Genomic DNA, 25,408 nt, shown 5'->3' with positions numbered 1-25,408 from the left:
TGGCTAGGAATTCAGGAACTGATGGTTAGACTATGGGTTCTATTTACTAAGCCTTGGAAAGTGATAAAGTGGATAGAGATAAAGAACCATCCAATCAGCTTGTAACATTTTTTCAAACTCATGCAGCAACATGGCTGTTTGGAGATGACTGGCAGGTACTTTACCTCTCTCCACTGTATCACTCGTCAACGCTTACTCCCAGTACACACAGGGCGACCCGGCTCTCTTGCTGAGCGATGGGCTTAAGCATGATCGCACATCACACTTTGTGGTACAACCGCAATGCACACTGCAATTTGTGCTGAGCGATCTATGCAGAGCCTATTTTTCATTGTCAAAGCCCCAAAATTTAGCAGTGAGAACTGCAAGCACTGTCTTTCCTCGCGGGCGATAGTGACGCATGGGACCGCGCATCGCAATCACCCGGGGATATACACATAGCGTGATCAGTGCTCCATTTCTAAGTCTAGTCAGATGGCTTAGAAATGGTGCTGAAATCGCCCTGTTTCTTTGCCCTTAAATATACCGCTGTTGAAAGAGGCAGTTTAAACAGGTTATTATTAAACATTTACACAATAAGGGCATTATGTTTATAACACTGCTCAATCAGAGCTCTTTAGGCAGCAAATGTATCCTATGCAAATCAGAGCTTTAGAAACCATAATCCTGTATATGATGAATTCCTTTATTTTTATTTTTTTAAAGATTTCCATATCAGGATGGCTCACAGACAATGTCTAGGTAGACAGAAAATAGGTTGACATCGACAAAAGGCTGACACATTAAAAGGGTGACATGAGTTTTTTTAAAAAAATTTCCACTTCTTTGGGCTTTTTCATTCTTTACCATCCACGCGGACTCCGACTGTTAATGGTAATGCTCAGTGCATGTGCGGAGGCGTATCTGCGCATGTGCGAATGCCTCACACGTATGAACACGGCGTGCGTTCCGTACAGAAAATGATCATATGGAACCATCCGATCAGGGGGTGGAGAGGGGCTCGAAATGCTGTTTCGGCTCATTACCATATTCATATGCCCCGCATTTCATGGGCGTTCCCATGAAAACGCTGAACACACGTATGGTAATGCGGCTGTGACGCACATATGGGGGGGCGGACAGCTGATATAGCCGGATGTAAGCTGCCCGCCCATATCCCTGCTTTCATACAGAGAAATGTCCGTGTGGTCTGGAGCACTCGGTGCTGCCTGACCACTCGGTCCATCATTCGATGTTCGGTGACCATCAGAGGATGGGGGAGGTTTCCACTGATAGGGGAGGTGCTTGCATGAAACATCCACTCGCGGTCCGTTCGCTCTGCGGTTTACCGCATCCGTCCGATTCAACTAGAATAAGGGCCCTAGTGACGACTTATTAACTGTCTACCTAAACTTTGTCTACCTATACATTGGGGCCAATTCATACCTGCTTGTAAACCATCATATTCAGCCCCTCTGTCGATTGTGGGGGTTTGCACATGCGCAGGCCCCTGCAGTGATTGTTTCTGTGAAATTTTTATTCACTGGGACGCTCGCTGCCTGATTGACAGGTAGGGGCTGTCCTGGGGTGGACTCCAGGTGCTTCATGGGCGTGCCCACAAAAATGGGGTGGGCGCACCCATAGAAAGACTGGATGGGCCCCAGGGAATGCAGGGGTTCCCCTGCCTGCTTGTGGCAGGCTGCTGACATCACATGTAAGTCCTTTTCGGCTGCGTGCAGCGGAAAAACACTTTGATGGTAAGTAACCATTGATGGATTTTTCATCTGTACGGGCGATTGTGAGCGAATGTGTAAGCGTACACATCCACTCGCAGTGTAGCAAGGGAATTCCGAATAAACACAGCCTAACGAGCAGGTCTGAATCGGACCCATTGTCTGTGAGCTATTCCACACCCTTATCCAGCATAAAGTACCATTGCTGTGATTCCTATTACACCATTTGTAGACAATGAATTTCAGCTTTGATATATACTATACAGTATACTATTCTTTATTGACCACCAGCTGAGGAAGTCTTGATACAGAGGTTGGCATGGGGATCCTTTGCTTTGTACATATGGCCCACTGGTGAGATAACTAAAATTGCTTGGTATGTGTGTATTAGAGCCATTTTATAGGACAATAATAATAAAGCTAAGAGTTAGTACTGTATTCACAACTGTGCGACACCCTGGAATCAGTTCTAAATTATAATCTGCAAGATTTATATCTCTCAGTTTCGCAGCTGAAATCTAAAACTGTGTCTGAGTTGTCTAAACACAGGGCTGTCCAGTTATTTGCTAGCAGGGGTCACTGGAAGTCAGCTCATTTATCGGCAAGTGCTTCTCCGGAGCTGTCCTTTTGTGCAATAGGGTTTTCATTTTATTTTTGGATCCTTTTTTTTTCTTTTTCTCTTTTAGAACGGCTATGATTTTACTGCTATATTCTTTTGATAATGACATATCAGTTTGTCAATGTAATAGTTGAGGCCTAGTGCTATTCTAGATTTTCTAGCTTTTTTTCATGCAATCTGATGGTGGTTTGTCAACCGATGTTTGATAAACTGAACATCAATTACATTTGAATAGTGTCTGTTTTGTCAAACCTCCCCTTAGTATATAATCGCCAGGAATAGGTACAAAGATGTGGTGTATGCAAGGGATTTATCATACATTAACTGTCTGTTTTACATAAGATGCATTCAATCTCCTCGTGTGCAGAGCATAAATATCATTTTGTATAGGGATCATTAGTCCTTGTAAGGAATGCACAAAATCTGACCAATTGGCCAATATGAAACTGTCACCAAATTAATTGGATTTTGCAGGTCAACAATTGTTTTGGAGACTGTACATGTTAATTTATGACCAATTTGGGAACAAAGCTGAAAAAGCAAGTAAGTTTGTATTGAGAGCAAACCATGCTACAGTACAAGGGGTGCAAATACATTTATCATGTTGGATGCAGGGTAAATACTCCCTTTTCTTGCATTTAGCCCACAAATACTGGAAAACATTTAGCCTTATACCGCTTTACACCAAAACCCAGGGTACGACCCAGGATTTTGCAGGGTCGAACTCGGAGACCCCATTACCACTGCATCATAGTCCCCGGATTTTCCTGGGCTGCCTCCGTTCAACTGAACTTTTTTAGGCCGGTAAAAAAGGGGTATGACAATGCACTTTAAGCTGCAGAAACACTATAAGATTATCTGTCCAACTTTCTGACTTGAACAAGAATCTGGTAATATATGCAAGCAAATGACACAACCATATGCTCCTAAAAGCTGGAAAATGTACAAAAGTGGTTGTTTGTATAAATTAATGAAATCAAATGGAATTAGCCAATTTGTCTGAATGACCATGTTTGTTAGTTTTCTAGTGTAATCAGATAACCTTATAGTTTGCATCCAGTTTAAGATTTCAGTTTGGACACATACCTCTCAAATCAACAGCCGGCTATACACCGAAAGATTTTTCTGTTCGATCTGCCTGGTGGGAACAAAAATCTCGTAATATATGGGACCAAATGACAATTGTCCATTTGCTTCTAAACACTAGAAAACAAACAGCGGTTGGGGTATATCAATTTAATGTAACATATATATCCCAAAAGATCATTGGTGTGTGTTATTCAGTGTTTGGGAGAAAATGGTTCATTGTCATTTGCTTCCATACTGCATACCCTCCAACATTTGAGGAGCAAAAACCAGTACAAATCTGCCCCCTTTACCTGTGGCCACGCCCCCTTTCCTATACTTACAATGGGCAGTTGGAGACCCTAAAAAAGGTACAGGCCATAAAAAATGGTTCTGTACCCGCCAACAAGGTACAGTTGGGGGGCTTCTCTCTGCAGCGCTGTGTGAGGGATCCATCCCATGCCTGGCACCATCGCTTCTCATTCGCAGAGGGACTCCAGGGTCTCAGACCTGGAAGTCCAGCACCGAAGCCGCAGTGCGAAGGACAGCTCTTATCACAAGAGCTGTCCTTTGCATTAATAATAGTATATGTTAGTGCATATGCGATTATTAAGAATGCAGTAGCCGGCAATTTGGGGTGGCAATTGTTAGCGCATCATTTGCACTTTTCTACTTTACTCCCAACTCAGGCTGTAGAATGAGTCCAAAAATCATTGTGTGTGTGTGTGTAAAGCTTTACAAATGAACCCACAGAACATCATTCACGTAGCACTAATATTCACATAGAGATAGAACATATGTAAGTGAGATATTGCGATCAAGCAATAAATGCATGGTGGAAGCTCCAGATTGTGCTAACATATCACATCCTTTCTATGCTTTCGGGAAGAAATTAATTACTAAATGATGACATCTATGCAGAGTCCAGCTACAGTTTGATAATGGAAGATAGCAGAAAATGATAGTGGACAAGCTAGTAAGAAAAAGTACATGCTTATATCTCCTACATGCGTATAGCTAAGCTGCTAATGACTAATGAGGGGCTTGGCAGCAACTGATTGGTCACAAATCACCAGAAAAGCTGCTTTTTACTATGGTTTCCCACCATAGTAATGATTTACACCACAGTTCCAATACAACAAACATGTCAAGATAAGAATTCTGTAAATATAAACCACAAACCCCATGCAGCCGCATGAACAAAAGCACATAAGCACATCCCTCTACAATGCTGCTACATTTTAGTACATCTGACCTTCCTTTTGTATATGTATTCCTTTAAAAAGTTATAGAGACAACATTGATGTATTGTATAATATAAATAACCGGAGAGTGCTTTGCTAGCATCTGAACTACAGTTGGAAGATCACATATCATAGTTATTGAGTTTACTTTGAGTATGTATATTTTTCAGTTGCAGTCTTACTGTAATAATTGATTGGATGCTATTAGACGAAGGGTTGGGTACGGCATCCTGACAGTCTGAAACCCATTAGAGCAGTGGTTCCTTAACTGTGTGCAGTGGCACCCTGGGGTGCCTTGGGGGACTTGCAGGGGTGCCCTGGATTGGAGGTTCATGATCAATTCAAATTTATTCTGACCAATGTAATGTCCAGGATATAACTGACACTAAGGGGGAAATTTACTAAAGGAAATTTGTAAAAAAATAGGTGTATTTGTATCCAGAAATACACTTATTTTTGACATTTACTATCCCGAAAATACGGCAATTCGGAGTCGTATTGATGTGCTATCAATACCAATACGAATTGCCGTATTTTCGGGATAGTAAATGTCAAAAATAAGTGTATTTCTGGATACAAATACACCTATTTTTTACAAATTTCCTTTAGTAAATTTCCCCCTAAGGATGATATATAAATACAATTAACTTAAGTTTCTATTTCTTTCAATGAAAAACTTTTGGCCTAGAGGTGTTGTGAAATAAATTATGATATTTAGGGGTGTCGCAAATCAAAAACATAAGGGAACCACAATGCGTTAGAGCAGTGGTAGCCAACCCTAGCCCTCGAGAGCTACCAACAGTTCACATTTTCCAGACAACCTAGCTGCTGCACAGCTGCACTCATTAACTTACTGACACATTTGAAAAGATACACAGATGGAGCTAATTATCTCACTTGTGATTCTGTGAGGAGACCTGCAAAACATGCACTGTTGGTAGCTCTCGAGGAGTAAGGTTGGCTACCCCAGCGTTAGAGGGATCTTGAATGTGAAGATGTTGACAATTTGTGGTAAGTATTCTAATGCTAACCCCAACCCAAAACCTAACCCACACCTGATGCAGACTAACCCTAACATTGTCCCTGAGGCCTAACCTTAACCATCCTCCCCTGCACCCTAACCCTAATGCTTAAACTCACCATGTAAAGTTGTTGGCATTATGACCCTTCAGGATCCCGTTGGCAGTATTCTGAGCGTTGGGAAGCCCACTATATCCTTACACGTCTCATGTGGGTCTAAGTTTATTGTATATGCAGGACCAAGTGAAGGAGTCAGGTAGGCAGAATAGAATCTAACAAAGTTTGTGTGTATAGTTCCAGCACAAAATATACCCTGCTTTTATGTTAATACATTGGAAGAGCTGGAAGACTCACTGGGCTTTTGTCTGTCTTCCCAGGTTTTTTAATACATTGTAAAACCTCAATTGTTATCATTGGAAAACAAAAGAAAATGAGAACCAAAAACTGCTACTAGCCAGGAATTATGTTCTATGTATCTGTTAGGGTAGAAAGCAGCGGGTACAGTTTATATGAAATATTTGATACATGTTGAGTATCCCTTATCCAAAGTGCTTGGGACCAGAAGCATTTTGGATAATGGATTATTCCGTATTTCGGAATATTTATAGATTTCAATGAGGTACAGTATCTTGCATTTATGTTACATAAACGCATCAAACACATGAAATACACACAAATATATTTTATTTGTGCATGAAAAAAGGTTTTAAAACATGAAACAACTTTTGTGTACTATCTCAGGCCAATTTTCTTGCCAAGCAATCATTTTCATGCACATATTTAGTGCCAGTTACAGATGTTCAGTGTACAGATGTGCTTTTAGCAACAAAAAAAAAACGTACAATCGGGAAACTATGATTTTCGGAATGTTTTGGATAACTGATATTTGTATAAGGGATACTCAACCTAAAATTGTAGGCCTCGATTGAATAATATCACCAAAAATATGATCTCTATATTTATATATAATAATGCTAAACAGACTTTATAAATGTTTTATCAATAAGGCCTATTGCTGGAAAATACAGTTTTTTTTCCAGTAAGGCACATAGGGCCCGATTCAGTGTTGTACAGAATCCCGATATTGAGAGAGTTGCTCTTGCACAGGATCAGTACTGTGCATGTGCAGGTCTCCTTCTTCAAAATAGCGCACAGTGTCTTAATGGCACAGCCTACTGGGGGTGGGGGCAGAGCAGAGGCTGTTCTACAATTCCTCTAGGGGCAGAGCAGAGGCTGTTCTACAATTCCTCAGATGCATCAGCAGATCACAGAACTAGGGATGGCCATGGATGGGTTATCATTCCATGGTCACCATTGATGGTACAATTGATAGATAACCTCAGTGGTGTAAGAGCACCTATAACGAAAAGCTCAATGCTTTCATCCACCAATGGGCACACCTTCTTTAGTGTTAAGTGAGCTGCGGGCCAATAAGAGCCAATAGGTGAGGTTTCAGGGGTGGAGCTAGGCTCTATGTCCCAACATTTGCAGCAAAAAAACAAATTAGAAGTTCTGTTATCTATGGTGGAAAACCAAATGGTTCTCCCCCATTGATGGTAAAGATCAGTGATTTTAAATTGTTGATAATTAATGGCCATCCCTACATAGAAGCCTACAGGATGCATCTACTAACACAAGACAACCCCTTTAGCATATTTTCGTACAGCTGCTCCATCCAGCTGTGAATCAGGCCCATAGCTAACTACACATTTACGTTGTGCTGGTCAAATTTGCACATGTGTAAATGTATAGAAAGGTGCCTTATGTATTTTCCTAAATTAGTCCGCATACAGGGCTAGTCCCTGATTTAGGAAATGGTCCCATGATTTCTAATTGCCATCTACTATAAAATGAGCAGAATAACATGCACATGAACAAATACCAGTGTTGCAGCCTTGTCTCCTGTGCACCACTTTTAGCAGCAATATTTATTTTGTGGAAGTAGAACTGACCTACACCGGTAGAGCTAGACGTATTTTGGCTGTTTAATCAAAACAAAGGAACACCACTGATCTCAAGCATTAATGACAGGAACACTGTCTTACCGACCAATTTAACATGAATTATGTTACTTTGAACAAAAAGGTACATGCAGAAACATCATATATAATACACTGCTGTAAAAGTCCCCCTTTCTGGTTCCACAGCATTATACTTAATGGTCCCCTGCAGCTCATCATATTGTCTCCATCAGAGTTAGGCACTGGGAAGAGTGTACGTGTGCATATGTCCATACATACACCCATTTACACACTTGAGCTGAAGAACACAGATCTGTCATGCTGATCCAGTCTTTGGTTGATATTCCTGTACAAGTTCAGGTACACCTGCTCTGCAATGCTTTGTGATCCTTGCAATCTGAAACTACAGATATGAACCAGTAAATACTGAAGGACAAAATCCAGAGAGCAACTGTGGATGGTCTGATCCAGGTCTGTGTCCAGAGAAGTGTCTGTATTAGAGTAGCACTGGAAAAGGGGTCACAGGCATAGAGCACTTGCCCTGTGTATTCACCGAAGTCCATCTGAAGCAATGTAACATTATGGTTACATGAACCGTATGATTCAGTTTGAAGCAACCACTAAGCTCTGGCTAGCTGCGCGCAGGAGGTATGGGCCCTGTGCTTGGCCTCAGTATGGACATCTGTGAAGACTGGATGCGGAGAGTTTGCTAGAAACAGGATTCCAGTGACTCTGGATCATTGTGGATAGGAAGCTTCTCATGCTCCTGGTGGTGTCCATTGTATAGAACTGTGTACCTGGGTGAAAATAAAACAAGACATTATTAGATGCAATGTACAGTATGAAACAATGCTACTAGTGTGAAGAGGTCTAATCCATTATAATGCACAATTTATTTTAGAAAAAAAGTTTATTGCTTCTTTGTAAAATCATTGGAGAAGTTCAATCTACAAAGTTATCTACCCCAACATACGATGGCTAACAACACAGACAGAGGCGCAACTCTGGGAGGCAATGGAGTCATCTGCCGCCGGGCTTCTGCTCCTAAGGGGGCACCTCTCCTCCCCTGCAAATTTAAATCAATTCAGTGAAAGCCTTCAATATCACTTCTGTGGCTGACTTCCCATCCTAATAGGACGATAGATACACTCTCTTTATTTTAAACATAACATACATACATACTTACGCACATGCATACATATATTTATATAAGGTGCTCTGTGTGTGTGTGTGTGTGTGTGTGGGGGGGGGGCACCAATATTTATCTTGCCTCTGGGCAACTGGGGAGAACTTACGCCACTGAACACAGAACCATTCTGCACAAGGAGGTAGTGTGGGGAACTGCTGTGCTAGATGTGAGCGTGAACTGTCTGCTGATAATCATTAAAAGCAGCATGGCAAGTGACAGAACCTTTCCTAGGCTCATCCAACTCACTGTAAATGATGTTTCATACAGGGCTGTACATGTTACAGGTATTAAGGTCTACTACTGTAATTCTTAAAATGATCATAAATATTTCATAATTGAAAGTGCTAATAATTCTATATATATACATATATATATATATCTATATAATAAGTTGAAGAGTCTGTGTGCGTGTGCGTGTCCGGTGCATTGCGGACACACCGTGGCACTCAGAGCCCCCAAATTTGGCAACAAAGTACCTCTATACCCGCTGGTGTGCACCTCGAAGCCGTTTTTGGGAAATTTCACTCAGAAATTTAAAAAACACCAAGATTCAATTTGCCTTGAATCAGGATCTGGAAAAAAAGATTGACGATCTGGGAAACAGATGATGACGGAACAACACCACACCTGAATTCATTGCTCCCATTGAAAAATAATGCAAACACATTCCAACATTATGGTGGAGGATTTCAACAATAAGGAATATTTGGGGATATACATATAACACACACACACACACACACACACGCACGCACACTATACTTGCATACCTTACCCTCTCCCTGGTAATGTGTGAACCTGTTGTGAAATACCCTTCTTATCAATTAACCAGCTCACAAAAGGTGACAGTAATCAGACATCACCAGGGAAGTCCAGGAACAGAGCATTTTCTCCCTGAAAGAGAGAGTCAGGTAGGCAAGTTTTACACACACATAACACACACAGTACACCACATATGCACACACAGCTAGGGTGACAAACTCATCCCTTTAATCCAGGACACATATTAATTACTCAGGTTCTGTGGCTGGCTTTCACCTGGTTTTAAACTACCACACTTCAAGACTCCATTTCACCTGGTTTTAAACTGCCACAGAACCTGTGTAATTAATATGTGTCCCGGATTAAAGGGATGAGTTGGTCACCCTACACACAGCACACCACACACATAGATACATAGCGCTCTACACACACTTATACATTAGTTAGATACACACAACACACCACATGCAGTACAACATACACCCACAAACACTGCAACACACACCCTAAAAGAGTACAACACTCACAAATACACGCACACACACTTAAATATTACACACATACAGAAACACACAGAACACACACTTAGACATTGCGCAGATACACACAGCACACTACACACACATATATACATAGTGCATACATGCCGCACACAGACATCCATTCACCTCCTCCCTGACTCCGCTGCAGTCTGCAGAGTACAACAGCAAAGGCGGTGTATAGGGTTGCCACCTCATCCCTTTAAAACTGGAGACATAATAATTACACAGGTTCTGTGGCTGGCTCACTTCAAGACTCAATGTCAACTGTTTTTTTGTTTAAACAGCCATCAAACTTCATTCCAACTGTATTTTTTTTAATCAGCCACAGAACCTGTGTAATTAATATGTCTCCAGTTTTAAAGGGATGAGGTGGCAACCCTAGCGGTGTGTGACCCCCATCCAACCTCCATACTGACCACAGGATGCTGCGGTCTGGAGGTTGGGCTTCCCCCATTGATGTAAACAGGAGTCGGGTCAGATGAATGTGACAGGTAGCACGTGGGATGAATGTGACATGTAGTGAGACAGAGTTGCATGTCCCTGCATCACCCCACCATCTCTGTCCCTGCATTACCCCGCCATCTCTGCCCTGCATCACCCAGCCATCTCTGTCCCTGCATCACCCAGCCATCTCTGTCCCTGCATCACCCCTCCATCTCTGTCCCTGCATCACCCCACCATCTCTGTCCCTGCATCACCCCGCCATCTCTGTCCCTGCATCACCCCGCCATCTCTGCCCCTGTATCACCCCACCGTCTCTGTCCATGCGTCACCCCGCCATGTGGCATAATGTGGATTTTGGCTCAATCCAGGTGGCATAATGTGAATTTTGGCTCAATCCGGGTGGCATAATGTGAATTTTTGCTCAATCCGTGTGCCATAAAGTGAATTTTGCCACTTTCTGTGTCGCAAAATGTGAATTTTGGCTCAATCCAGGTGGCATGATGTGAATTTGGGCTTATTCCAGGTGGCATGATGTCAATTTTGCCTCAATCCATGTTGCATAACGTGAATTTTGGCTCAATTTATGTAGCATAATGGGAATTTTGGCTCTTTCCGGGTGGTATAATGTGTTTTTTTTTGCTCATTCTGTGTCGCATAAGGGGAATTTTGTCTATTTCTGCATGGCCTAATAATTAAGGGGCAAGTGTAAGGGAGTCTACTACTGTTTTGCATAATGTGTATAAGGGGCATACAGCATGGTACACTACACTCAAGGACTTGCCCCCTTTTGAGAGGCAGCACCCTCTTTTTCTGGAGTGTGCACATAACTTCAGCCTTTAATTTCCCATACCTTACCATACCCCCACTTCAAAATTCCCACTTCGACCATTGCACACACATATTTATACGTAGCACACCTCACACACTTACACATTGGACAGATGCAACACATTACACCACACCACAGTACACACACCCACATACACTACAACACACACAAAAATAAATGCATCATAGGTGCAATCTCAGGAGTGGATGGGGAATTCATCAACACACACCAGCTATCAATTCAGGAGTGGTGCGTTTCAAACAACAACAATACCACCCCTGATTTCATTGGTAGCATTGAGTATCAATGCAAACACATTCTAACATTATGGTGGAGGCTTTAATAAATTACAATCTTGAGCCATAAATGCAGCATAAGACAACATTTTACAGCAATTTTGGAAATTTAAAAAACCAAGGTTGTCCCGGGCAACGCCGGGCGGGTCAGCTAGTAAATAAATAAAGAAAGGCAGTGGCTTAGCTTTTTTTAAATTTAACAAATAAATCCACAACCAAAACACTTGAGGGTGGTTTGCCAAAAATAAAACCAGAATAAGACAACAATGGTTTAGAACCAACCTCCAAAACACGGGTCTCGGTACACATCTCTGGTTTTTTATATATAATATTTTTCACTACAATATAAGATGCTGCTTTTAGAAAGGGTATTAATTTTCAAGATGCTTGCATGGTATCACACATTTGTCTTTGTATCTGAAATGCAACAAGTCAGCGCTTCTGAATAGCTAAGCGTTTGATGCTGGACGTTTATCACACTAAGATGTGCTTGCGACAAGGAAAATAACAAACAAGAACATATACTCACAAGAGGATATTTTACCCATAGATAGAGGAAGATGAAAATGATTTATCTGTCAGCATTAGTGCTGTATACGGCACATGGGAATAGCAAAAAAAAACAACAACATCAGTTAAAACCATATACAGAATCTTGTACTTATGTGGCTATTTACTAAGCTTTTGATGGAGATAAAGTGGCCAGAGATAAATCACCAGCCAATCAACTCCTAAAACTGGGTACACATTAGACAGTTGGAGAAATTTACCAAAGCAAATTCGTAAAAAGTAGGTGTATTCGTATCCAGAAATACACCTTTTTTTACACATTCGTTTTTTTCGGGACTTACTATCCCGAAAATACAGCAATTCGTATTGATGGCACATTAGTATTAGTATTTACAAACATAAATGAATACACCATCGAAAGAATATGACAGAAATCACCATTCAAAAGAATGGTGATTCCTAATTTACTAAGCGGCCGTATTGAAAATTAGCAGTAAACGTCCGTAATTGCCGGCCAAATACCCCAGGAAAATACACTTTGGCTTTAGCCTGCATGGATCAGTCAGATCTGTGCAGAAAAATAAATAAAAAAAAAACGGCGTGGGGTTCCCTCCCCACTGCTGTAACCAGACCCAGGCTCAAAGAGCCGGGCTTGGTTTTAAAAAAATCAGGGAAACATTTGCATAGGGCTCCGCTGATTTTTAAAAACCAGTCCAGGGCCACGCTGGTTTCCAAAATACGGGGGACAAGATGACTAGGGGTACCCCGTATTTTAAGAACCAGGCCCAACCAGCCAGCAGGGTAATGTCATAGCGGGGGGGACATTTATTATATAAGGTCTCGCGGCCAAAATATTAACCCTACCGACCAGTCAGCCTGGGAAGGGGTCCTGTGGGAGTGGGGACCCCTCCAATGAAGGGGTCCCCCCTCCAGAACTTACCTGCCCAGGCTGAAGCCTGGTGCTGTCCCTGGTACCCCTGGGCTGTGCGTACCGGGCTTATAAGTGGTGTAAAAATTAGAAAAACCATTGGGTTTTGCTATAGAACTATGATTCCCTGCAAGCCAGGAACGCATACTGCGACTTGGGGAACCACAAGTCCCAGCATGTGGCCCAGAGCAAAACCAATAATTAAATAAAAGCACACTGACACATGAAAAATAAAGCTTTATTACATACATAGCCCACATATACTAATACTTACCTATCTTGAGACTGTAGGTAGGTCCCCGTCCATCGAGCGAAATCCATAGAGGGACCTGTGTAAGGAAATTATACTCACGGGGATCGTCCTCTTGACTCCTGAAGTAGTCCACCATACTTGGCAAAAAAATAACCCAAACACCCTGTTCTCCAAGTCCCAGTATTCATTCCAGGATTGCAGGGACTCATAGTTCCACAGCAAAACCCAATGGTTTTTCAAATTTTTACATCATTTATCAGCCTGGTACCCATAGCCCAGGGGTACCGGGGACAGCACCAGGCACCCTACGCAAATATTTCTCTGATTTTTTAAAACCAGGCCCGGCTCTTTGAGGCTGGTGCTGATTACAGTTGTAAAAAATTTTTACACACTGCAGCCTGCACGGATCTAACTAATCCAGTGGCGTAACTACATTTTGGGCGCCCCCCCGCCGTTAAAGGGAGGGCGCCCAGCCACTCACCCGCCCCTCCGCCCGCCGCACCAACCCCCGCTATCTGTGGGTACCTGGGGGAGCGGCAGGCGAGGACCGCAGGCGGCGCAGATGGAGACCGGGGGCGTGGCGGGAGAATAGGAAGAAATCCTATTCAAAAGACTGGGCGGCCGCTGATTGGCTGAGCTCGCAGCCAATCAGCGGCCGCCCGGTCTTTTGAATAAGATTTCTTTATATTCTCCCGCCGCGCCCCCGGTCTCCATCTGCGCCGCCTGCCGCTTCCCCAGGTAGCCGTCAATGCAGGTGGGGGGGACGCTGCGAGGCGGCTGGGGGGACGGACACTGCGGGGGACACAGAGGCAGTAATTACTTACAGCTGAGCCGGGAGCTGTAACTGTCAGTACGGAAGAAAAAAAAAAAAGCCCATACAATGAATCGGCAGCCTGTGATTGGCTGAGCGCTCTCTCAGCCAGTCAGCAATTGGCTGAGAGAGCGCTCAGCAGCCAATCACAGGCTGTCCATTCATTGTATGGGCTTTTTTTTTCTTCAGTACAGACAGCTCCCGGCTCCCCCTGCCCGGCTCAGCTGTAAGTAATTGCCGCCTCTGTGTCCCCCGCAGCTTCCGTCCCCCGCAGCGTCCGTCCCCCCAGCCGACTCAATGCCCCCCTGCTCCCTTCACATTTCAGCTAACGTAACTATAGCACTGCAGCCCCTGGCGCCCGCACATGCATAGCGCCCCCCGCGGTCGCGGGGGCTGCGGTGCTATAGTTACGCCCCTGAACTAATCCGTGCAGACTGCCTATACAAATTCATATTAGCGGCTGTATACAGTATACAGCCACTAATAGGAATGAATGTGACATTGGGGTTTACAAAGCAGTCGTATTTGACTGCTTTTCAAAATCCGCGCCGGAATAAGAATTTGCATACGGCTTAGTAAATTTCCCTCAATATGTCATACTGTACTAGGGTTTCTGGTGCCCGGGGCAAGACATACATTTAGTGCCCCCCCCCCCCAAAAAAAAATTATATATATATATATTTATTTTTTGTTCAGAAGCAGGCACACATTTGGCATTTGGTTTTGCACAGAAAGAAAAACATTAATCAGAAGCCATTTATGTGCTTACAGACAGCAGAAGGGTGACATTAAACAGGGACAGTGCGCGCCGAAGGTGTGCGCTAAAAATTTAGGGCATGGTTTTTTTTTGTTTTGGGGGGGGGAGTGGTGTGGTCACATAGTATCAGTTCACATTACAGAACACACCATAATGCCCAGTACACATTCCAGCACACACCGTAATGCCCAGAGCACATTACACCACAAACCGTAATGCCCAGAGCACATTACACCACAAACCGTAATGCCCAGTACACATTATAGCACACACCGTTATGCCCAGTACACATTATAACACACACCGTAATGCCCAGTACACATTATAGTACACACCATAATGCCCAGTACACATTTCAGCACACACCGTTATGCCCAGTACACATTATAACACACACCGTAATGCCCAGTGCAGATTATAGCACACACCATAATGCCCAGTACACATTATAGCACACACCATAATGCCCAGTACACATTATAGCACACACCATAATGCCCAGTACACATTATAGCACACACCGTTATCCCCAGTACACATTATAACACACACCGTAATGCCCAGTACACATTATAACACACACCGTAATGCCCAGTATATAGTATAGCACATAAGTGCTGCTTACCTACATACTTGATGCCAGGGGTTATATGCTTGATGCCAGGGGTTATATGCTTGATGTTAAACAATGCCAAGAGAGGGGGAGGAAAAAAGAAAACTCAGGGTGGGGGCACCCTTGTATTACAGATCAAGAAGGATTGTTCAACAATAAAATATAGCTTTTATTAGGTATGCTTTAAAATACATGGGTTCCTGTACTGAGGGAAATTAAATATAAAAAGCGCAGCAAAAATATATGAGAAACATATAGAGACACTGGTCAGGCTCAAGGCATCTGAAATCCTCATTAATCCCCTGATTGACACCAGGTAGTGGTCTGTTTGTAGTGGGGTAAGTGTTAAATCATTGGATTTTTCCTGGACCAGGTGTTTGTCTCGCAACAAGGCAGGGATTTGCAGCAGTGTGTCATGCAGTTTATAAAAATGATATGCTAACTTATAGGAGCATGTAAAACAAGTGTGGCATAGATATAAGCGGTACAGCAGGTAATGGAAAATAAAGATACAAGAAAAGGAAAGATCCACTGGTCGAGACCAGTGGTTACCTGGAGAGACCCCACCGGTGTGGTGTTGGAATACCGGAATGAAGTCTGCTGCTGTGCCGGGTATGTGTGCGCTCGCTGCTGGCTGCTGGCGTCCCTGCCTGGAGAAAGGCCGGTCACGTGTGTGCTCCACGTGTCCCGGCGGTGTCCTCTGACGTACGTTTTGCTACGCTTGGTCACAGAGGTGACCAAGCGTAGCGAAACGTACGTCAGAGGACACCGCCGGGACACGTGGAGCACACACGTGACCGGCCTTTCTCCAGGCAGGGACGCCAGCAGCCAGCAGCGAGCGCACACATACCCGGCACAGCAGCAGACTTCATTCCGGTATTCCAACACCACACCGGTGGGGTCTCTCCAGGTAACCACTGGTCTCGACCAGTGGATCTTTCCTTTTCTTGTATCTTTATTTTCCATTACCTGCTGTACCGCTTATATCTATGCCACACTTGTTTTACATGCTCCTATAAGTTAGCATATCATTTTTATAAACTGCATGACACACTGCTGCAAATCCCTGCCTTGTTGCGAGACAAACACCTGGTCCAGGAAAAATCCAATGATTTAACACTTACCCCACTACAAACAGACCACTACCTGGTGTCAATCAGGGGATTAATGAGGGTTTCAGATGCCTTGAGCCTGACCAGTGTCTCTATATGTTTCTCATATATTTTTGCTGCGCTTTTTATATTTAATTTCCCTCAGTACAGGAGCCCATGTATTTTAAAGCATACCTAATAAAAGCTATATTTTATTGTTGAACAATCCTTCTTGATCTGTAATACAAGGGTGCCCCCACCCTGAGTTTTCTTTTTTCCTCCCCCTCTCTTGGCATTGTTTAACTACAATCACTACTCCGGGGTGCACCACTGACTGTCCCGCGCACCACATGACATATACTGTCTGAGTGCTCTGGGACCCACTGTTCCTTGTCACTAGGAATTTAGTCAGTTAAGTTACAGATTGCTCATCACCCTCTTTATTTATCTAATAAATACCAGTGCGGATCTACTCCACTTCCCTCCCCCTTCCAATACTCCCCCACCCTCTTCCCCACAAAAAACCTCGTTATATGCTTGATGCCAGGGGTTACATGCTTGATGCCAGGGGTTACATGCTTGATGCCAGGAGTTATATGCTTGATGCCAGGGTTTACATGCTTGATGCAGGAGTTACATGCTGGTTGGTGCATGGGGATCGCCACAAGGGGCGGGGGCATTTTATGGCCATTGCTGGGGGAAGGGAAGCATTTTGTGCTCACTGCCCAGGGGTTGGAGAAGCTGGCATGTTGCACAGCAGGCTGTCAGTGTGGTAGGGGACTGGATGTGGCTGGAAGAGCTGACAAGCTGCTCTTCTAGCCACATCCAGTCCCCCGCTGTGCTGACAGCTCGCTTACATCTTCTTCTGAGTGCATCTGTCAGCTTTCATAGCCGTATCGCGTCCCGTCCCCCCGCGCTCAGCAGTGGCATAGACTTACATTGTGGGGGGCGAGCGGGCGGCCAAAGGACACTCGCACAAGTCTGTGTGTGACTGACTCAACCCGCTCAGGGCGCACAGCGGCAGCAACTAGGAAAACCTGCAGTGATTGGCTGCCGGGCGGCCACTGAGCAATGATTGGGTCCCCGGCGGCCGCTGCAGTGATTGGTTCAGGTGCAGCACAGCCCAAACTGAGTCCCCGGGGACAGTGACAGTATTGCGCCCCCCCCCCCTCCAGCGCCCGGTGCGCGTGACCCCGTAGCCCCCCCCCCCCCCCCTAGTTATGGCCCTGCTGTACTTGGAATGAGCTAAGTTTTCAATTAAATAAGAACTCAGTAGCTGATGCACATGGTTTACACCAAATATATTTGCATTAATATCTTAACCTTTAGTTTTTTGCTTAAAAAAAATATGTATAATATAGCCTCTATGTGTGTGCATCTATAGGAGGCTCAGAGTTTTATACATCTCCACGTCTTCCTCTCTTCATCCTCATCCTGCCAATCTCTCTTACTGTCCATAATATAGATGTAGTGCCTCTCAGCCAGCGCTGGGGCTCGCCAGAATGCCACCGCTGGCGAGATGGCCCTCCATCTGACTGGGACGCGCACGCGTCCCCTTCTGGCGGCTGGCGATCCAACCGCCAGACCCCCACTGGATGAAACAGGCTCCATCTGTATCACTTTCCTGGCTATTACCCTTGATTTCTCATTGTCTTTTACTTGTACATACAAAGTATATTTTAATCTTGCCATTTCCATCTCTGCAATATTAAAAATGCCACAAAATGCTTATCTATGCCCTACACATCTCCTGCCTTGACTGCTGTAACCTTTTTTCTGGTTCCTCCAAACTTGCCTTTCCCACTTTTATTTATCAATAACACTGCTGCTAGTTTGTTGTTAGTTTGCAACTGATCTGTGTTGCCCTCTCCCCTCCCATTCCCCTCAGAATCCAGTTCAAACTCCATTATGCACAAGGTAAACATTAGTGATTTTTCTTGCATTATTGTGGCATATCTGGTACAGCTGGCTGACACTTATTCACAAATTTCCAATCTATCTTGTCTTTCAATATCTAAATCATCAGGATAGGATATATATATATATATATATATATATATATATATATATATATTTATTCAGCGTATGGGCCAGTACATTGTACTAAGCGTCAAAAAGTGGAGAGTGAAAAAGTACCAGCCAATCATCTCCTAACTGCCATGCTACAGATTGTGTTTGAAAAATGACAGAAACTGATTGGCTCGTTGTTTATCACTTTCCACTTTATCACTTTTTGAATTTGCCATCACCCAGGAAGCTTAGCCTAAGGTGCTTCTGCTTTGTTGCCCCATGAAACTTGTATTTGGCTTTCATGGTGTCTAGTAAATGTGGCCCTTTAAAGTGGTGCATGCATGGGGGTTTCTGAGTACCCAGAAACCCATTGGAAACCGGAGATATCTGGCTTCAAAGCAGTGGTCCCCATCTAAGCCTGTTAATTGCTCTTCCCAGTCAGATATTTCAGGTTCTGTCTGACTTAGAGTTTTTCTGAGGGTAGATTTCAAAAGCTGGGACTCTCCCCCTTTGATAGACACTAGCAGCTTGTTTCTTCAGAACCAGAGATATCAGCCTTCCAGTAGCTGGTTACTGCTCCAGCTCCACACACCTGGTATGTACTTTTATATACTCGTTGGCAGATTGCTCTGCCTCCTGAACTCTGGTAGGTGGGATTCTCTAGTTTTTAATTCCATTAAAATCTAAGAAATCTATTTCCGGGAACTGGAGATATCTGCAGTCAAGCAAGCTGTCCTCCCACCAGAAAATTATGAATAAAAAGCCCACTCCACTATACACCCCTCCTCTGTGTATTAAACACCCTCTACCACCCTGGCTATTATGTATCAGGGCCCCTTCATTCAGCCCAATGCCCCCTTCTCCCACCTCATCTCCCACCATCTGTGCAGTAAAGGGGTAATTAGTGGAAATGGGTTGGGATCGATTTGTAGAATGACATTTGGTCGAATGTCATTTGGTCGACACCTCTAGGTCGAATGTGTGAAAAGGTCGACATGGGTTTATGTCGACCTTCCGACTATGTCGACTGCCATTAGGTCGAATGGGGTTAGGTCGAATTGCTCTTTTTGGTTTTTTTTTGGCCGAAATGTCAACAGTGTCGACATGGACACTGTTGACATAGTGAATCGGACCCTCGCTTCGCTCGCAATGCTTCGGGCACGGTGCCTCGCTGCGCTCGGCACACTATTTTATTCTCCCACCACGCCCTAGTGGATGGTAGGGCATGAACCACCGCCTGTCGGCACATGTCGGCACAAAAAAACCCCAAAAAGAGCAATTCGACCTAACCCCATTCGACCTAATGGCAGTCGACATAGTCGGAAGGTCGACATAAACCCATGTCGACCTTTTTACACATTCGACCTAGTGGTGTCGACCAAATGACATTCGACCAAATGTCATTCGATAATTCGACCGTATCCCGTGGAAATTACTGATCCAGGCCATACATGCTGAGCGGTTGATACAATACCCCCTACCACCTGCGGGACATCAAAGCGTCCGCTCATAGCACCCCCCACCCCTACCACTGGAGGATCGGAAGGGGCTCCAATACATTGCTATGCCCAGGGGTCTAGACTGCTGTTGACGCCCCTGTATATATATATATATATATATATATATATATATATATATATATATATATATATATATATATATGACACGCCCACCAGGCTGTTATAAATGCATTAAATGCACCACTTGCCGAGACATGCTAACGGGACCGGCCTTTATCCACCCTAGTAATGGCAGAACGTTCCAAATCAAACATGTTCTGAACTGTATGTCAGCCTACATCATATATGTCATCAAATGTCCTTGCGACATGTTATATGTTGGCAAAACCATCAGACCAATGAGGGAGAGAATGGCGCTCCACCGCTCGACCATAAACCAAACATTAAATAACAAGAAGAAAGGTCAAGAACAACCGGTAGCCAAACACTTCCTTGATATGAAACATAAACTGTCGGACCTCAAGCATATGGCCATTGACCATATTCCACCATCATTAAGAAGAGGAGACAGAGACCAACAGTTGTTAAAACTTGAGGCCAGGTGGATTCACAGATTGGGGTCCACAAAACCCAACGGACTCAATGAAAGATTACCCTTGAACATTTTTTTGTAAAAGACTGGGTTAGAATTAGTCCCACTATAAACTAGCTCGTAGTAGTGAGGGATTATAAACACACAGTTTCCCTAGTATAATGTCCCACATAGCAGACATACCAATTTAGATCCCAGGGACCATTGCTGCCACATTTGTTTTTAACATTGCACTTTATTATTCATTATTTATCTCCATTTCCATAGTCTATGTCATCACTTTAAACACTGCAGTCGACTCATTTAGGTCGGCGGCATTTCAATTAATACTATCACATTGCATAAACCACAATGTGTCATCCGTTTTTGAACCACATAGACTTTCAGACATATAGCATCCTGCTGTTTTTTACACTGTTTTTGTATGTTATATTTTGCCTGCACACAGTCACTTAATGTGTGTACATCTCCCCTCCTTGTTTCCAGGCGTCCAGCCCGACTCGCACCAAACCACCGGCATCCTAGCCGCATCCATGACAACCACGCAGCGTGCGTGTCACGCTGCGGTCCAGCCCTCAAGGAAACAGGGGAGCTTCCGGTGAAGCTGCCTCCGTCAGCACCCAGCGACCTCCGGGAGCAGGCTGGACGCGCGCGAACGGGAGGAGAGACGTCCCACAACTCACCTTATATAAGGTAAGACACCCATGTACACATTGTTTTTTCACCTGTTTGTACCTTGACAAAGGGGTGAAAGCACCCCGAAACGTTGGTCATCTTCCTGTGAATACACGAGTGATCGAGTGATTTTTGAAAGTCCTACGAGTGCCTTTGCCTTTTTCCAGTATATATATATATATATATATATATATATATATATATATATGTGTGTGTATATATATGTATATATATATATATATATATATATATATAGTCTCCTGGTATGTTCGGCACTCCGGACAATGGTTCACAAGTACCGCGGTGCCCTTATATTCATGGATACAATGTTCTGGATCCCCTGTACTGAGCCCAGTAACAGGGGAAAAAACGGCACTCACGGATTTAGAAAAGGTATTTATAGTAACGTGAACAATTTTCAGCATATGCTGTAAATTGTTCACGTTACTATAAATACCTTTTCTAAATCTGTGAGTGCAGTTTTTTCCCCTGTTACTGGGCTCAGTACAGGGGATCCAGAACATTATATATATATATAAAAATATATATGTGTGTACAAGACCTGCACTCTCACCCTTGTGTCGAGGTAGCCGCTAGGGTGCCGTATAGATAGCAGGGTTAATGAAAACAGTGCTATATATATATACAGAAACTCCCGTAAGGGAAAACAGCACTCACCAGACTTCAGTTTATCAGAGATTCTCAATAGCACGATGTCCCGTTTTTAATGGGTCAAAATATGGAGCCTGCCGACGTTCCGGTCCTACAGGACCATTCTCAAGGCAGTGAGGTATCCAGCAAGTAACAAGGTCATCTCAGCAGTAAAGGTAACAGGGACCTTTACTGCTGAGATGACCTTGTTACTTGCTGGATACCTCACTCCTTGAGAAAAACAGGACATTGTGGGAGTTTCTGTATATATATATATATATATTTATTTATCTATTATTATTATTATTTATATACATTTGGTCTATCTATAATACTTTAACTGACCCTGCATATACTGGGTCACCTAAGTGCCCATCTCCGTGCTTTGCTCCACCCCTCTGGAAACCCCCTTCTGAAAATCCTGTGTTTGCCCCTGCTATATGTGTTTTTCATATTACATCCTGTGCTTCCAAATTGTCTGCAAAATGTTAATGTTTATAACATGTGTGCAGTGGAACTTACCCATACAACAGGCCACTCCCATTTGTGCTATCAATATAGTAAACTGAATGTATGTCAGACTCATTATTTAAATATTTACTAGACTGATAAAGACCAGAATTCATATACATGTCATATTATTATAAAGTGCAGGTAGATCTAAAATGAAATGTTAATTTAGGAATGACTGTTTATGTAAATATTCTCAGACATTACATAAAAGTGATGTTATGTTAACTACATTTATTCATACAGTATATACACACACATGACAGCTGAGGTTTTACTCCTACAAAAAATGAGCATTCTAGAGCGCTGAAGAAAGGATCTTTGCCTGTTCTAGTATTTTTGTTAATAAAAAAGGACAAATTATATACTGTATATACCGTAAATAATATACTAGTGACCCACCCCATCTTCACACAAGAGCAGTTTTGAATTTATAGCCATAGGCTTTTTAAACCAAGGTCTTATAAGACTTCCCTGTAGACATTAGTCATTTTCCTCCTGGCGTCGATATGAAAACATTTAGTTTTGAGGAAAACATGAAAGGGACACGTAAAGATGTCAATTAGAAAAAACATCCTCCAATTGGGTCAACTCCAGCCATTTTAGGTATCTGTCCCTGTGCTTTATTTATTGCCATGACAAAGCAGACTCTGAACGGGAATTGGACTCTTTTGAAATAAACAGCAATACAATATTTAAATTTAGATTAAAGAGCCACACAAACAGAAATGTTTTGATGTAACCACAGATGCATTTACTATGGGTTATCATCAACATGCATAATCTCATGCTGGGTGGCCACACATGTACCTACAATCATCCTTCGTCTGACCTCTGCCACTTTGGACTTTTCACTCAATTCTATTGGCTATAACTGAAATGTATAGAAAAACATAAAATGTAGAAAAACATTTGCAAAAATATTCGAAATGAATGTTACTGTAAAGAAAAAGAATGGTTTTCACATAAATTAAATGTGACAAACACTTTCGTATCAGTAAACAAAGCTTACAGTACATCATTGTTTGTGAAAAAAACGGATAAGACATCAATAAAATAATTTATTGTTATATAGCTTCAACAATTTAGGCAGTGTAAGCCAACACTCGGATGGCTCCTTTTTCTTTGTCTAGCTTCAGTAAATCATCAATACTTGGCTCCTTTTTGTTATAAATGAATGTTTTATACACCTAAACCGGTTATGTAGGTCTGAATTATTTTATGATTCTCTGTATTGTATCTCCTCCCTACCTCTAGGTGGAGTCTGCCAATGGCCTGAATAGCAGATTCCATTGTGTTCTTGCAGGGTAATTACCTAATTATGAGCAACTAGGCCTGCACCTGGGAACTGCCATTTAGGTTCAGCTCACTAGAACGGCTGTTTAGGTCATTTTAGGCTTCTCATGTGACTGCTACTAGGTGAATCCCTGTTTATCTGTCCTTGCTTCAGCCATCCCTGCATTCCTGAGTTACTTTCCGCAGTCTGCTCCTGTGGCGCCTCCTGCCTTTAGACTTAAGGGGGGCTGCAATCATAGGTGCCGATTTATGTTTTTGCTGGTGGGTGGTCAAGCCAAAAATATAGGGGCGTGGCTTCATGAGAAAGGGGCGTGGCCACAAAATAATACTGATTTATATTACGCAGCACAGTTGTCTCCAATATTCAAGTTATGGCAACAGTGCCAAATACATAAATGCCTAACACAGTGCAGGTACAAAAATCCCCCCCACAGTGCCAAATACATAAATGCCCCCACAGTGCCAGATACATAAATGCCCCCACAGTGCAGGTAAATAAATGCCCACACAGTACCTGTGTCAGTGGGACACGCCCGAGTGGGCCGCTGCTGAGCGGGTGGGTGCTCATCAATTTCCGTGGGTGCTCGGGCCCTCAAGCACCCACAGAATCAGCACCTATGGCTGCAATTGCCTACTTTAAAAATCACATTAAAACTATGGAATAAAGTAACCTTGATTTTGATTGCTCTGTACCAGTGTTTTTTTTGCATATACTGTAAACAAATGATGTACCCATATGCACACAAACACAGGTACAGAGCTAAATACACACTTTGAATAACTTTAATATTAATTAAAGTACAGAAAGTATACTCCTATTAAAGATCTACACACAAATAATAGTTTAAATAAATATTATTTACAGAGGCTCAAATATTATAAAAATAAAAAAACTCATTGAAGTCTGGACATGCTCACTGCAGAGGATTTGCTTCTGCTGGGCTGCACAGGCAGCAGCCCATAGAAGCACTGTAGCTCTGGTGATGTGCACAGAATGGCTTCCTGCTGGAAAGCTACAGTATTGTTGTCATCGCTCCATGTACTGGCAGCCCAAGTGGGGGTGGAGTTCCAGTCCTCTGTATGATGGGCAGTAGCAGGTATCAATAGGAAGCTAGTACATGCTGAACTCGTCCTCACATGAGAGGAGGTCACACATGGAGCCTGGTGTTGTGACTCCTGATAGGAAAGATATGTGATCATGTGACACATGAGGACTGGGAGAGAAACAGCCAGCCAGCCAGCAGAGAGCTCCAGAGGTAGATCACCCCCCCCCGCGGGTAGAATGCACACCCCCCTCACACCGGAGCTCTGGTCTGCTCCTAAATTTGCACGGTTCCAAGATTCCATGGTACAGGATATCTATTCCTGTGTCTATGCTAATTCTGGACCTTCCTTGTTTATTCCATCATTGTCAGCACTGGACATTTTGCCAGTATTCAAGCACTGATACTTGATTGCCTGGCTCAAGCTACCCGGTCCATGTACCTGCCTGTTTAAATCTCCATCTTTCCAATAACATTTAATTGCAGTATCCAGTAACCATTTCCATTCTGCACCTTGTCAATCAA

The 25,408-nt window shown here is 43.3% G+C and overlaps 1 protein-coding gene across 3 annotated transcripts in view; it reads right to left on the bottom strand.

Annotated features, from left to right (window-relative positions):
* Positions 1–7,631: 7,631 nt before the first annotated feature.
* HTR4 (5-hydroxytryptamine receptor 4) overlaps positions 7,632–25,408 on the bottom strand; it is a 468,365-nt gene continuing 450,588 nt past the window's right edge. For all 3 annotated transcript variants that reach the window (XM_083182034.1, XM_083182033.1, XM_083182032.1), the window contains one exon: positions 7,632–8,418. Coding sequence is in view for 2 of the 3 variants with exons in the window: in XM_083182033.1 (XP_083038159.1) it covers positions 8,331–8,418 (88 nt within the window). In the remaining variant the exon portion in view is untranslated. The remainder of the gene's footprint in view (positions 8,419–25,408) is intronic.

Source organism: Crinia signifera, chromosome 4, assembly GCF_055691185.1.
Source record: "Crinia signifera chromosome 4, ASM5569118v1, whole genome shotgun sequence".
NCBI classification, from domain to species: Eukaryota; Metazoa; Chordata; class Amphibia; order Anura; family Myobatrachidae; genus Crinia; species Crinia signifera.
This window is presented reverse-complemented; position numbering and strand designations above follow the sequence as displayed.